At 46.6% G+C, this 15,763-nt stretch overlaps 1 protein-coding gene across 1 annotated transcript; it reads right to left on the bottom strand.

The window, feature by feature from the left end:
* Positions 1 to 8,182, bottom strand: SSUH2 (ssu-2 homolog). Its single transcript, XM_061456215.1, is given in 6 exon segments — positions 1 to 496; positions 1,882 to 1,996; positions 3,552 to 3,650; positions 4,697 to 4,789; positions 6,328 to 6,413; positions 8,108 to 8,182. Coding segments are annotated over 6 exon segments (615 nt in total). The 3' UTR covers positions 1 to 349.
* Between the last annotated feature and the right edge of the window lie 7,581 nt (positions 8,183 to 15,763).

Genomic DNA, 15,763 nt, shown 5'->3' with positions numbered 1-15,763 from the left:
GGCAAAGAAAGGACCAGCCATAAACTGCATAGCTGAACTGAAAATGTCGATACCCATCACCTTCATGATACAGCGTTGCAACAAGAAAGGAAAATATCCAAAGGGAGAAATCTTTACCCAGAGGCCTGATATGCACCCAGCAGGAGTCCTGGAGCTGGCCCCAGCTCGAGATACAAGGGGTTTGAAGGGAGAGGCATGATGGTTTTCTTCCCCTTCTCTGTTCTGTTGGCAGTCCCCTGTTGCAGACTCAAGCATGCCTGGGAGCAAGGTCCTGGAGCATCTCTGCTCCCTGAAGGGGTTTCACGAGGTAATCACTGCCAGAATCATGGTTTTCTCCCAGCACCAACTCTCAGATGATGGCACAGCTGCAGCAGCACCTCTCAGGGTAGTCCAGTGCATACACCTTGTTCTGGAGCCCATAGATCTAGTAGAGGTAAGGCTTCCCTGAATACTAGTAGTGAACTTCTGTGATGGAGATTAGCTCAATTGTTTGATGCTGGGAAAGGAAAACTTCAAATTAAATAAGCACTTTGGAGCAAGTGCTGTATCTTGCTTTAGACCGACACACGTAGTGTAGAAAAAAGCCCCAAGTTTTAGGCACCTCCACCAGTGATGGCTGCACCGTGTTGTGTTACTGCAGCAAAAATTGCTGCATATTTAACCTCTGCTGCTCTGCTCCCTTCCTGTCTGAGGGGGAAGGAAGATGCTTTCATCTCCATTTCTGTGGTAATTGTTATTCCCAGCTGAATCACAGGAGGCAGTGCTATGGTGGCACCTTGCCTTCTCATGGAGGGCCCTACTTTGCTCCTTCCTTGTGGTGCTCAGCAGCCATTCAGGTCTCCTGACCCACTCTGGCTCTCACCTCCTGCTGCAATTACAAGTGCAAAGCCTCAGTTTTAGATAAAGCTCAATGTCTGCTGGGCTCCAGCCCCTCTAACTCCAGAGGTTATCTATGATCCTGATATTTACCTCCAGCACACAGCCAACACCATAAGAAGCCAGAATAGCATCAGCCATGCAAAGAAGAGGAGATTTTACCCTCCTCCAGATTGCTCTAAGTGATGCTCATTGTTAAGCAGAACAACTTCAGCCAACGACAAGCAGAGGGGGTGAAAAATTCAATGAGGAAAGCGCCAGGAGAAGGCCTCCCGGATCAACATAAATACCACGTGGTGCATGGATGTGCCAGGGCAGGTTTTCAGCACCTGCTTGCCTATACAGTTAGGGGATGCTTTGGCTGGGATGCAGCAGCCTAGTGAGCAAACTGCCTTTGATGCTGAGAAGTGGAAATTATAGGCTGGAATTAAGTTGGAAGGCAGAAATTTGCCAAAGAGCTGGTTTTGACAGACCACATGGAAAATCAAACCATCTCCCTTTAAGTTTATTTTGGTCTTGAAATTTACTTGCATTTTTAATGTGAAACCTTCTCTTTCCTGTGGGTGAAAAGACAGTATGTTCTAGCTAAACTTTTGCATTTGCAATCACATTTATAATAGCAGCAGCAGACATTACGACACACTAGCGAGAATCAGATGGAGTGCAATCCTAATGTTTGTTCTAAAGTAGCTTCTAAGATAAAAATAGCAGCAATAAATAACGTTTGCCAGGGCTTTGGAAAGGTAAAAGGAACAGGAACAACATCAGTCACCTACATCCTTCAATTCCTAAGCATTTCAAAGAAACTATTTCCCTGGTATTTCACTTGATAACAAAGATCTCTTTGGTAATTATAATTTCTTTTTCATTTGCTAAGGATCACCTCTAAATGAAAGGAAATGAGTGACTATTCCCAACATCTTATTGTGTTTAACCAGCCTCTAATCCACCATGGCTAGCAGGGTGTGCAGCAGGCAGGGGAACATGCCAGCAGCTCCCCATTACCTGCTGGAGGATGCAGGAGGACGTGGCCAACGCTGCTCTGTGCTCTGCAATGACTCACTGCTAGGCCAGGGAGATCTCGGGTCCAGGGAAGTCAATGATGGGGTACACCAGCAAGAAATAAACCCAACAGGGCAGAAGAGAGACCTGTTTGAGAAATACATTCATTTCACCTGTTACAATGGAAGACCTGGGCTAATAATGGCAATATGTAGAATAAACACTAAGGTCAGAGTCACAAAGGCATGTCCATCCCACCCTTGCAGTGCAGAAGTGTCCAAAATAGTGCTGGCCTCTCCAGACAGAGGTTTATGCTGTCCATAGAACAGGACAGCGTGGGGAGAGGCTGCTGTTCCTAAGCTGGCAGGTTTGATTAAAAACTGGCATTGGGTGACTCTGTGCCCCATCAGGATTTGCTGTCACCTTCTTCCAGCAGCACAACACTGTTAAACCTGAAAGGCTTTTTAAAGCCTTTGTTTTCCCTCAGAATGTGGGCACTTTACAGACCTACCGGGCTTTTGGGGCAAAGCAGAACTAGTTACGAATGCAGTTACTTCTTGCATAGCCAGGAGTGATAGCTGTTTATGTGAGAGTCCCGCTGATTTTAATGCTCATAGGACTTCAGATCTAAAGCATTCATTGGAGTGCGACTCAGATTCTAAAGCATGATTCAAAACCCAAAGGGATTCTGCAACACCAGATGCAAAGTCTTCACTACAGATGCATGACATTGAGTAATAGCTCTCTGGGGGAGAGCTGGTTTGTGCTTGGATGCTGCCTATCTCCCAGGCCTGGTACGTGACTAAAGTTTCTACAGGTTACTGAAAAACAGCTAATAAATAATAAAAAGGCACAGTTAAACCCTCACTCACTCGCATTTGCATTAAAAAAGGAAACTCAGGCTGAGGACTGAGCAGTACAGAAATGTCATTGGCTGTGAGAGAACACCATGCTTCAGACGGTTTTGGACTGTTTTGCCCCAGAATTTTGCAGGTTTATAGGGGCAGATTCCCTCCAGGAGCCCTGTACCACAGGAGCTGGAGGACAAGAGATGTCAGCATTGATGAACATCTTGCTTAAGGGCTCTGCACTGCAGGTACCCACAGCAGCCCAGTGAGCAGCCCTGGCCAGAACAGCAACTCTGTGCTGGATCCTGACTCCTACCTTGGAGATGAGCTCCTGGTTTGCTTGTTGATGGCAGTGCCATGCAGGCACTCTGTCAGGGGGCAGGAGCTGCTGTCCCATGCTGTCTCCCTACAAAGCCTGCAGCCAATAGCACTGACACTACTGTGCAAGCAGTGGGAAATGCACAAGGGGCAACAGAAAAATCCCAAGGGATGGATGTGCTATTGGATGTCTCCTGCTATTACTGGAGAGATGAAGATGACTACTGAGAGAGCTCTGCTACTCTGGCAATGGCCACCAAAAGCAACCTGTGGCGACTGAGCACCAACTGCTGCAGCACTGGTTGGTCACGTTTTGTCAGACCGAAAACCCAACAACTCTCAGTTCCTCAGGGAAAACTAAGGATGCTCTGCACTACCAAGGGGCAGTGGCCCATTGCTGTGTCCATAGCAGCTGCTGGTCACCATGAGAAGCCATTTAACATTCCCCTTTTTCACAGCCACTCAGAAGGGATCCCCTCTGGCCTGGGAGTAGCATTCATCATCACATTTTCATCTTTACATATACTCTCTCTACTGACTTTGCTGAGCAGCTCTCCTGGGAAGTTCAGATGATGCTCAGAAACAAATTCAAAGACATTGCTCTTCCTGCAAGAGAAAGGGAAAACAACCAATCTGAGACTGGTTGTAGGGCCCTGAGCTATCTCCAGGCTCTTTCTAAATGCCCAGTTAATGCTTGAATGCTCCCAAGGACAACAGTCATGCCTGCCTAACCTTTGTGCTCTCCCTTATTAGCTTCTTAATCACTGTGTGTATGCAACAATCATGGATGACTCCTCATAAATAACCCTGAAATCAGACCTTCATGGTGATCACCTTCCCCTACAGCTTTTGGTGTCTCCTATGTCCATTAACTCCTTGCGGCAGACAAGGTTTTTTCTTCTCTTTCCAAAGCCACAGCTCCTACAGCAGGGAACCATCTTGCTCTACTACCCATAGGACACTGGCATGGATAGCGGCTGGTGATGGCCTCCAAAGGAGCTGGAGGTGTCATCTGGTAGACCTGTGCTTGTCTGGGATCATGTAGCCGCAGGGCCGTGCATCCCCCAGGAGTCCCACCAGTGAGATGGGCATGGCTGGGACAATTTTCAATCTCCCAGGATGGACAGAGATGGTGTTTGAAAAACGAAGGTGCTCACGCAGGGAAATTGAAGACATGTAGTACAAAATGGGAAAGTACTCAGGAAGCACTCAACAGGGCAGGTAACGGGCTTTTTGCTAAACCTCACAAACTAAGATCTTTTTCAGCCCTATCTGTTATCTCTGGCACTACAGCTCCCAAATGGGAAATGCCAGAGCAACACCACAGCCAGCGGCAGTGGGTCACCAATGCCCTAGAACATTGCCCCAGCTTTGAGTCTGGGCTGCATCAGCTCGTACCAAGCTCAGTTCCATTTCTGAGTTCTTGTGTGCCCTTGGAACACCCTTCACTTCTGTGAAGTCGCTTCAGCCCCTACGATGCCCCACAGGCAAGGCTGCCATCACTAAGGCCTAAAGCTGCCCCTCTAAGCCCTTGTTTCTGCCTGACCAAAGGCAATACTCTCCCAGCTTCTCCTCAGGGAGCTCAGCTGAGCTCCCAAACCTTGTAGTAGAATAAGGAATAAAAGTAACAGCTCTGAACCCATGCTGCTCACCAGGTTATCACCAGCTGCTTGAAATGCTGCAGCTTTTTCTCTCCCTGACAGGTCACACAGGTCTTGCTGCCCCAACCAGAACAGGTATTGCACCTTTGAATGCAACAAAATGGGGTTTAAACAGGATGCAAACACTGTCCATTTTGAGTCCTGTGGACCCAGGAGTGATTTATTTCAGAGTGTTTGTATAGCTCAGTAGCTACAGAAGTCAATAATAGCACATGCACCACGCGTACATCCCCCCCGGTCTGTGACTCATGGGATGCAACATATTTGCTGGGAAAAAGAAATGACTAATTCCAACCTCAAATCTATTTGTAAATGCGGAATTAGTCAAAGAATGCATTTGTACATCTAATTAGGGATAATCACAATTTCCCCACACAACGGTAGGAAGGCGAGTGTCACTTGGAAGATGCCACTGCATGTGCTTCTAACAGATGCAGGAGGCATATGCTTATGCATGGAGCATTTTGATTGCATCAGTGCAGCACAGATTAGCAGCAGTTAACAACTGATTCATTAAGGCTCTTCAAGCCATCATTAGCCCCAGTGGATTCATGCTTTAAAATGACTGCCATGATTATGCACAATACCACCTATGTTATTTTAAACTTACTGGAGCCACATAAACAAAACGGCTTTAGAACAGCGCCTTCTCTTTTTTTGTCACTTAAAGAACATTCTAAAGCCTGTTTCATGTTTGGTAAAAAGAGAGGGTGGTAACAATTCCCCAGGCTGCACAGGCTGTGAAACCTACCAAACCCCAAACGGGCACTGCAGGAACCAGACCTAAGAGCAGCACTGGAGTTTGCAGTTCCATCCAGGCCCATCCCATGCTTTCATTGGAAAACCCAAGGCTTCCTCCAGTTTCCTAGAGGAGCAGGGAAAAGTGACAGTCCTGTAACAGAAAGGTCAAAATAGATGGAAAAAAGGCAAGCCAAAACATTATTACTTTCCAAAGGCTTAAAAGCTGCTCTCACAAGTTTGGGATGCCAGCTTGGTTCTTGAATACTGGGGCTGGGAGAGCACACAGAATGAATCATAGAATAGTTAGGGTTGGAAAGGACCTTAAAATCATCCAGTTCCAACCCCCCTGCCATGAACAGGGACACCTCCCACTAACCATGTCACCCAAGGCTTTGTTCAACCTGGCCGTGAACACCGCCATAATAATAGACTAATAGAATCATAGATGTTAAAATCAAAGTTCTTTTAAAAATGAGAGCAGGGAAAGTCCATTTCTAACCATTTTCCATGGAGAATAAAGCTATTGCTGTATTTATTATTTATTGCTGTATTGTTTTATCTGGTAGGTGATCTTCATAGTAGAAAATAGAAAAAGCACACAGGCATGTAGAGTATGTCTCAGCTCTGTACTGTAACGTCTGCCAGCAGCACACACATGGAGTCATTTTGGCTGAAATGTACTGGATTAGGTATGTTCCCTTACTTCCCCAGCTTTCCAGTGGTTTCCTCCTACCAGGAGACCCTTGGTTGTTAACTTCCACTAGGCCAGTGGGACTAGGATAACTGGTTTCTACTACCCATACACCTCTGCCTGAGCAAACACGGACTAAGGGAAGCTGTACAGCCTGAGCAGAGCCACGCTGACATGGAGCCCCTCATACCTTTTGCGACCTGTGCCTGAGCAAAGCTGGCATCTCTTCTGCTGCTTTAGCCTGTGTCGGGATCCCTTGCACGTTACACACCTTGTCTACAAGCACATGAAAGAGTTAAAACAGGCAAGGACTGCTCAAATTAAAACACATCAGGTTTATAAATCAAAAGCTTTTATGCGCATTAGCAAAATAATTGCTAAGTCAAGATTGCAGAGGAAGGTGTATGTCAAGTACACACATTGCAAAGGAAGAGTGTACCAAATAGCTCGTAAACTGTGACCCTGGATCAATCAGGTGTTCCAGTCAAACTCACTAGTGATGCAAATTAGACACAGTTTGGTTGAAATGCCTTTTTTTTCTTACACATGTGGGGTTTTATACATGTTGTTTATTCTCCTAGCTAGCAGTATACTTTTAAGTATTTCTATTTAATCAGATGAACTTTAAGTGGCAAATTTGTGCAATAACAATACATCTTTTGGCTGCCTTGGAATATCTGTGCAAAAGGAGAAATAAAGACAGGAGGCCAGATTTATGGCTGCACTCACATCCCTGGGTTAAGCCTCCTCTCTCATTCAGAAACCCCAAACACAGAAATGAGCACATCTGAAAGACAGCAAACCATTTTTCTTATCTCATGCCTAAGATCTGACCCAATTTCAACAGTGCAGAAGCAAATTCTCCTTCTCACCATCATAATATGTAGGCTATTGATTGAGGGCAGAGTAAGACATCTTTGCTACCTGGGCAGGGTTTTGACAGCCCCATTCAGCATCACTGCAGGACCTGGAAGCTTGATTTGAACATGAGCCACTTTGGGATACAGGGTGGCAAAGGGGGAATAAAACAGAATTTGCGCCATGTTTCCAGCCCTCATAATAAGACAGAATGTGTTGTGATTTTACAAATGAACCTGAGCTTAGAGGAATGGGAAATGCAGCCTGGCAGAAGGTTTTCCAGCTCCTTACCTGACCTGTCCCATGGCACACCCTGCACTTGGACCAGCCGTGACCATGGCATCTGTGACAGTCCTGAACTCAGAAGATTATTCATGCACAGAGCTTCCCGGGGACTTTGGGTATGTCATATTAAGCACAGGCACCCTTCCTGCATCTATATTCAGTGATAAAATTCTGCCCCGAATGGGAAAGAATCCAACATCATAAAATTGTGCTGTATGACCATTAAAGGAGTCATAAATAATAATTATTTAACAAAGGCAAATATCTGTGCAGTGCTGGCAAAAGAAAGTACTTTTTTTTGTTATTCATCATTTCACTTAAAAAGTAAAATAAATTGAGTGGCTATAGAGCTTGTCAAAAGCTAAATGGGATCTGTCATGGAAACTAATGTTCTCCTAATGTTGGGAAAAAAAAATAACAAAAGAGGAAAGATTATCCACTGCTGTTTCTCAAAAAGGCTGCAGCAAGATTTGTCCTCAAAGTTCGAGAGGAAGAAAACACCAGGAAGAAGGGATCTTGACTGTTTTCACTGGTGTTTAATGAGGAAAACCCAAAGAAAATGAGAACTGCAAAAGATGCCTGAGGAGCTGAGTATCATGGGGAAGGTCCCCCAGCCCCACAAGGCCATCAATGGGGAAGGGGCTCAACAAGCAGCTAACAAGAAGGGAAGACCCACTCTGACAAGTGCTGAGCGGGGCATTTGGCACCACCATGTCCGGCCCTGGAAGAGTGGAGGGTGCCCAACCTCCCCATCCCAAAGGTCCTTTGGGGCATCCCTGGGGGGGGTGCAGCTGCTCCGGGCTCTGCAGGAGGGGATGGCATCTTACCCATCTTGCTGGAGGTGGTGCATGGATGCTGGCCAGCTCCTGGCACTGCTGAGGACCCACAGACTGCATCCCCATGTGAGCATCACACCAGGTACTGACCCTACATGGTCCATGGCACCCTGTGGTGCTGAGCATCCTCCTGCCACCGGGACAGTCCCCATCACTCCCCAGCCCTCCCAGCAGAACCCCCAAGGCAATGCAGGCACCTCAGATTAGCTGTTACCCAAAATCCATGGCTGAGGCTCCCCCACACTCCTCAGCAGGCCCATAAAAAGCTTCACTGCGCACAGATGCCCATCTCAATCTTTGACTATACATGGCACTTGATAGGAAATTACTGGGAAGTAAGGGTCTCTGCTCCCAGGGTATGCCACAAAACCTCCCCTAGAATGAGAGAAGCAAATTAGGCTTATAAAGGCATTTTGCCCCAGCTTTGTGGGAGCTGCAGGGTCCAAATAGCCACAAGGGAGCAGATCCACCTGATGCATGTTAAACCAGGATCAAGTCACCTCCAGGAGCTACATGAGCCCTGGACAAAGAGCACTGCCACAGACCCCAGCTCCAATGTATAGGTCATAGAGCTATTCCAGTGGGATTTGGGGTAATCACTTACTGGTGAAGGGCTCAAACACCCACTCGCTTAACCTCGACTCACTGAATGTCTTCAGTCGATACTAGAAGAGAAAAATCACACTGACCAGAAAACGAACTTGTACAAAGTAGGCATTTAAATGTGAACTGTGATTCGCTAATGCCAGGTCTCAGGAGCATTCCTGGATTTTTCTAACAACTTGTGTAGAAAAAGCTAGCTGGAGCAAGCGCTGGCACAAAGGAATATCTGCTCTACAGTGCCTATTATAGGGCACTCCCAGCAACCTGTTCCTCAATGCTCTTGCATTTTCTCACCCAAGAAGCCCCAGAATAGGGCACAACAGCACACCCCTGGCCAGCTGGCCAAGCAGGACCCATAGCAAAGCCTAACACAGAACCCACCAGCTTGGTTTGTTGGGTCACCCCATGGACAGCCAGTCCTCAAACCAGGACCGACCCCAGAGCCAGCAAGCACCAAACCTGCAATAACTATCTTCAGAGAGAGGAATGAAACCAGGGAATCAAAGCCCACTTTTTCTGTGAAACGAAATGTTCACAACGGCTGGGATGTGGGGCTTTACAGGTCACTCTGCCTTTTCCCAAAATACCAAGCTGCAGGGTAGATTCCTGCAGTTTAGGTAAGGAAAGTGCTCTATTGCCAAAGCTGGGCTGTCGGAAAATGCTTCTAGGTGATGCTTTACTGTAGAGGAGGATGGACCTTTCAGCTATAAAAGCTGAATGTCAGCTCTTAAGTAGACTTCCCTTGGAAATCACTTGTATGCTTACATTTAAAGTAGGATGGAAGCTGTTTCATTTAATGAATGGATAGCTCCTCATGGCCTGATGCTACTGTTTGACTGAAAGATATCCCAGCCCCTCCCAAGAGCTGCCCAAGATGCTGGTTCTGGAGGTACTCACTCAGTAGGTGCCTGGCTGCCACAGGCACTGGAAGACCAGCTCCCCTGCCACCCTGTTCCCATAGCAGCACCGCAAGGACGTGAAGTACAGGAGGGCTCGCCTGGCCACCGCCTCTGTCATGGGGGGCATGCTGAGAGGCAACAGTGACAGGTTTGTATCTTAACTTACAAAGGGTTAGCAGGAAACATGCAGTGTATTTAACCTGGTACAAGAAAGGGAAGTGGAGCCCATGTGGGAGCACTCACCCCCTTACCCAATCACAGCTGGTGACTGTCTTATTGCAAAAAGAATAAGGGATTTGTATTCTAAAGCAAAGTCTTCATGCAATATCAGTCAGTATTAAAGGGTGGTCTAAAATAACCCTCGCCTTCAGCAGGCTGGGTAAAGGTTTGAAAGCTGGCTTGAAACATTGATCACTGTCCTGCAGCCATTTTTCCCCTCTCATTAAGGCTGAGAAACACAAAGCCACCAGATATCCAGTCTGAATCCTTTGTGTAGGTGAAGAAAACAAGCAGGAACAGACTCCCACCATCCTATCCTACTATGGACTAAATGTTGCTTTTTGAACTATGCTTTTTCCTCTTCCCCATGTACAAAGGAAAAAGGTGTGTTGTGTACTTGCTTTTGGCTTGGGTTTTTTAAAATCCAAGGTGAAAATCAGGAGACAAAAAAAGACAATAAGCAATAAGAGCATAAAGGACACAATAACTGACCCCTGGGAGAAGGACTAGCACAAAACCTGTGCGATACTCATATTCTAAACAAAGCTTTAAGAGTTTGGGCCCCATCTCTGAGGAGGATGCTGCCAGCACTGTTGGTGCCAAGGGGTCTGTGTCTGCCCTGGACATGCTAGAGGCCAATGATGAGTGTGGTGAGGACATCCTTTTTGCCATGTCTGAGGTCCTGGGAGCCCTGCCAGCTCGGGATGCTGATGCAGGGGATCACCTCCCAGCCTAGGGCTGTGCTGAGCTGCATTCAAAAGAAGTGCATAAAACACACGCTCCCAAGAGCTGCTTGCCGGTGCTGCACAAAGGGGTGCCCCCTCCTCTGCTTCCCGCACTCACCCATCAACTCCAGAGGTGGTGACAGGGGCTCTGATCCTATAGGAAAGGGCAACTGAGGAATTCAAGCCCAGTTTAAACCCAGGGCAGGTTTTGCTCACAGCTGCAGAAAGATTCAGCTGTAGCACCTAAAGCCAGTCCCAGGTGAGCATTTTGCTTCACTCCAAACATCCCACACAACCCAGCCAGAAGCTGCTGCCTGTTCAGCCCACCCCAGTGCCATTTCCTCAAAGCACTGGGACAGCTCCCAGGTGAGTGGGCAGTGCCTGTGTCCACAGCACTGGCTCCATTACCTTGCTCAAGGAAGCATAGCAGTCCCAGCTCCCTGCTTGGCTGAGGTCTTGATGACTTTCCAAGCAGGGAGAAGCACAGCCAGATATCAAAGGTAATTACTTCCCAAACCATACCTGCCTGCAAAAGGAGCAGGCCACAAACTGCAGCACGGGAGGTAAAAGTGATCTGTGAGCTAGCAGGCACATGCCCATTGCAGTAGCTGTAGAGTACAAGAGGGAGGGCTTCATGGAATTGCCCACCTTGGGATAGGCAGCTGCTGGTGTTTCCCTGCTGCCAGAAAAGTTAACAGAGTGCGAACTGTCAGAGAGACAAAATCAGTGCCACGCATATACCTGTGTGATCCACTCACAGCCATCCAGCTGCTCCTGGGGTGCAAAAGGCACCAGGAGACATCCCGGCTTTGGGTCCCGGTCACCTACAGCACACAGAAATATTAGTGAGGGAGCCTGGAGGTCAGACAGTGCACGCAGAGACCAAACAGATATCACAGGCCAAGAGGCAGGCAGAGGATTTGCTGTCCTTTCCCAGTGCCTCGCTTTCCAGGAGCTCAGTCCTTGTGCTGAAGTGGAGCAACACTGACACCCTGTGTAGGTGCCAAAGCCCTGCAGGTCCCCAGCTGCCTCTGCTGCCGGGAGAGCCGAGGACCGGGCGTTACAAGCCCGGAGGCGAGGAGCCCGCAGCCTGGGGCACGATCCGCACCCCTTGGCAGGGAGCAGGCAAGAGCTGCCAGGATGGACACCCATAGCAGATGGGTTAAGCACACGGGCAGGAGAAAGGCACCAGGAACTTTCCAAAGACCCAGAGACGCTCTCTGGTCAGTTGAAGAGCTCAAAGTTGTACACGTTTACATCTTTACTGGGACACAAATGTAGATAAGAAGGCCAGCATCACTTGGCTGCCTTTGACACGCCAGTCCTTAGATTGATCAACAACGACTCTGCTCTTTAAGCTCACTGCCTTGTTCTAAAAGTTTCCAACTTATTTTAACTCAGCTCGTGGGACAGCAGTTGTTTGTTTCCTTAGGTACCACTCTAAAAATACCCACTGGTAGCAACTGGTCCTCCTGATGCCCAACACAGAAACCATTCTTTTTATTAAGCCTTTTATCCAGTGACCTTTTCTATTGCAGCAGCTGATGACAAAAATTCAGTCCATGCAAGGAAAGAGTGCACAGAGGAGCCAGGAAATGCCAGCCTGGCAGCAACATGCAGTCTCACAGGCATGGAGAGGCTGAGGGTAGTCATCCATCAATTTGATTTACTAGACTTCTCTGCTGGGAGCATGCTGCTTTCTTCCAGGAAGCAAAATTCATCTCTCCATTATTTCTTCCTATGAAAATAGGAAACTACAATGCTTTGTTTGAAATGTCACATCCCTCACACAAAAGACCAGGGTGTCCTTGAGCCAAAGGAGCACAGGTTTCCAAGTAATGGCGAATCATAAGCACTACAGAGAACATAGCCATGAAAAATAAATCCATAAGATGCCTTCAGTATGATTATCTCTGTCATGTCTAGACCAAACAGAAACATCTTCAAGGATCTCAATCAATTTTGGATTCACTTGCCAACTAGCTCGCAATGCAAGTCTGCTGGAGCTTGAGTCATGATAAAACTACAGCTTCCTTTTCCATGCCACAGGGTGGGAAACCACACTGGAGTGGTGACTTTAATTCCCTCTATTTTGCTGGTGGTTAGTTTTGGTGTTTTGATACGCCTGTATACAATTGTGTACTCATGAGGGAAAGGACACAACTGTGATTGAAAATAGTGTGAACTTCCCACTCAGAATTTACAGCATTTACAAACCTTTAAGGACAGAAAGGACTCTGCACCTGCGGAGTGAGGTCTCCTATTTTTTCAGTTCACCAAGACTCACACAGCCCTCTTCAGGTCGGCAAGGGCCCTGCTAGGCACACATCTAGTCTAGGTCATGCTTTGCCAAGGTTTGACCGGATGATCCTCAAGGTCCTTTCCAACCTGGTATTCTATGAGTCTATGATTTCCAATTCAAAGTATAATGGACTTATGTACACATTATCAAGAAAACCTGAATGTCTCTTTTTAATGTGCAAATGCTAAACAAAAACCTGTTTAAAACAAAACACGGAGATAAAAGTACCAAATTCCAGTCCAATAGAAATGGTTTAAATGACCAGGTTAAAAATATCCCGAATCCAGAGTAAATATATCAACTGCACATTTGTTGCTACAGTGATGTTGTTGGAAATCAAAATAGTCTATAAACATGAACACATAGCTCCGTTTTAAACCAACAATAAGTCTGAGATAGGTTTTGACCAAAGCCAGAAAATTCAGAGCTTAGGCTGTTAGTCATCTGATATTTCAGGTTTTGCTCCCTATCATTGGGATCCAGCTCTACATACACAAAAATAGCTGGCAAAATTACCACCATAGTGACAGAGCAAGTTCCAGCTTTTGACTCGAAGCACTGTTTGTTAGATTTATATACAATCCACATCACAGCATTCCTTAAAACCTGGTATGCTGCAAGGTCCCTGGCACCGAGCTCACCACCTGTACTCCCTCCTGTAGTGCACACCAGCTTCCCACTGGACTCATCCAAGCCGGCATCAAAACATGATTTCACCTTTGGATGAAAATTATGTTATTAGAGGTTTGGCCTTTTTGTAAGCAAATAGGGCAGTGCTGGATGGTGGTTAAAACGTGGGCAATTCTCCATGCTGCCGTATTCCTGCCCTTCCTGCACGGGGACACCAACAGCTTTGAGCATCTTCTACAGAAGGACTCCCTGTCCTCCACAATGACCTCCAAGACACTGCCACCTCTCCCTGCTGCTGCCTCTGAGTGATCAACTGCAATGAGTGTAAGAGGCTGCAAGCTGAGTAAAGACCTACATGGGTGGAAACCCTAGTTTGCTTTCATGAGGTGCCCAAGAGCCACATGGCCCATGTGCACTTAACATTTGCATTCCTTTGGTGTCTAAAATCAGGCTTTTATGCATGAGCTTGAAACAGTCAGATGTAACAGTGGTATGCACTCAGACCATGTTTCTCAACTGGAAGTTCACTCATCTCTCACCCCAGGGTGTTGTCTGCTAAGCCTCGCTTGCGTTGTCAAGGCTCAATACATGGGACATGACTGTTGGGCAGCTATAGAGAACCCCTAAAGGAGAGGAAATTGGCATGAACAAACCTCTCTATGGGAACCAGGGGTGGATTCCTCCTGCCAGAGGAGTAACTGTGCTTTCTTGCTCAGGGAGATTCCTTTGCAGAGAGGGACAAGTCCCATGCAGGTATAAATAAGAGCCAAACTCTGCTTTCCCCACACACTCTTCCAGACAACCCATGGAGACAGCAAATATTGCAGCTGGCAAGCAGCAACTGAGCCAAAGCCCATCAATGTCAGCAGGAAGACCCCCATCTTCAGTGCATTCAGGACTGGATACATAGCCAAAAGTTTGTGAGAGTCTCAATCTTTGGCAAACCCTAGCAGTTAACCTGCAGGTCTCATCCCCATCAATCACTTTCCTTACTGCTGCACTACCTGCCTGGGGGAGCTGGATGTCAGTGCTCCACACAGCAACTCCAGGACCACAGACTTTTTCATTTTACCCATCTGATTAAGCAGAAACTTCCTGTACCATCTTTATTTAACCTAATCAAAGCTTTTCTCATTCATAAATTAAGGAACCTCAGAACTCAATTACTTTCAGTAACATCAGTGACAACAATATTTCACTGGGGCTCTGCATAATTAGAGTTTCTTCAGGCACCATATTAACATCTAATGAAAAAGATATAGTCAAGGGCATAATTTCAAGGCTCCATCATGACAGCTATTTTGATTAAGCAGCATTTTGCTAAAAGATAACAAGCCCCAGTTTAATCTCTAACCCATCAAGCAGTTTATAGTGGACTCCAAGAAGCCCACGTTAAAGACAACCCCAGGAAACATCTCAGGATTACAGATTCAGTGGCTAAGTTCACACCTCTAAGGATTCCTGTTCCACTGGAGTCAGCGTGCTTTGTATTGTGCCTAAAGATCACATTTAGGTCAGAGACGTGGCACAACCAATGTGCCAGCTCCTTCCACAAACACCAACTGGATGAGTGCATATACCGACATTTGGTGGAAGATATTTCAGTTCTGGAAACAGTTATTTTTAACATATTACTTGAAAACACAGCTCATTAATATCTTAATCAAGAAGTACAACGGCATAAAAATAGTAAAGAAACTCATCAGCTTGGCATGCAATGTATTTCTTTTATTTTCACTTACTGCCTCCTTTCACTTCTTGTTCCACTTATGAGGGCTGGGAGCGGAGATGATCCTGTCCCAGCAGTCTCCTCTGGAATACATTGTTTTCTGCAAATTCTGCTCACACCAAGGAAACCCAGCCCCTTGAGCCACTCCCCTCTGCCAAACAATGCAGATGTCGGGAATTAATGAATTGCTGTCAAAGCTGAGTGAAGCAGAAGTTTGCCAGGAAGGAAAGTGCCAGACAGCCCATGCACACCATGCTGGCTTCCTAATGGAAGCCCCCTTGGAGAGGAAGATGGTCAGAAACCACAGAGACTGCAGGAAGGACCAAATTAGAGCTAGAGAGGCATAGAGAGACTAGAAGATGTTTCAGACATCTCTGGGACATCACATGAACATTCCATGTATCCAAAGTTCTTGGTGTTACCTTTTTTCCAATATCCAGTATAATTACTAAATACCTGGTACTTTCAACTGCAGACACTAGAGAAGGTATCAGCAATGCTTCATTCAGTGACTTTCTTTTACTAGACCAGTAAGTGCAT

Source organism: Pezoporus flaviventris, unplaced genomic scaffold (assembly GCF_033815535.1).
Source record: "Pezoporus flaviventris isolate CSIRO_AGI_PZ_B2104156 unplaced genomic scaffold, CSIRO_AGI_Pfla_v1 ptg000021l, whole genome shotgun sequence".
Classification (NCBI taxonomy): Eukaryota; Metazoa; Chordata; class Aves; order Psittaciformes; family Psittacidae; genus Pezoporus; species Pezoporus flaviventris.
The sequence above is the reverse complement of the archived record's forward strand: the minus strand, read 5'-3'. Positions and strand labels throughout refer to the sequence as shown.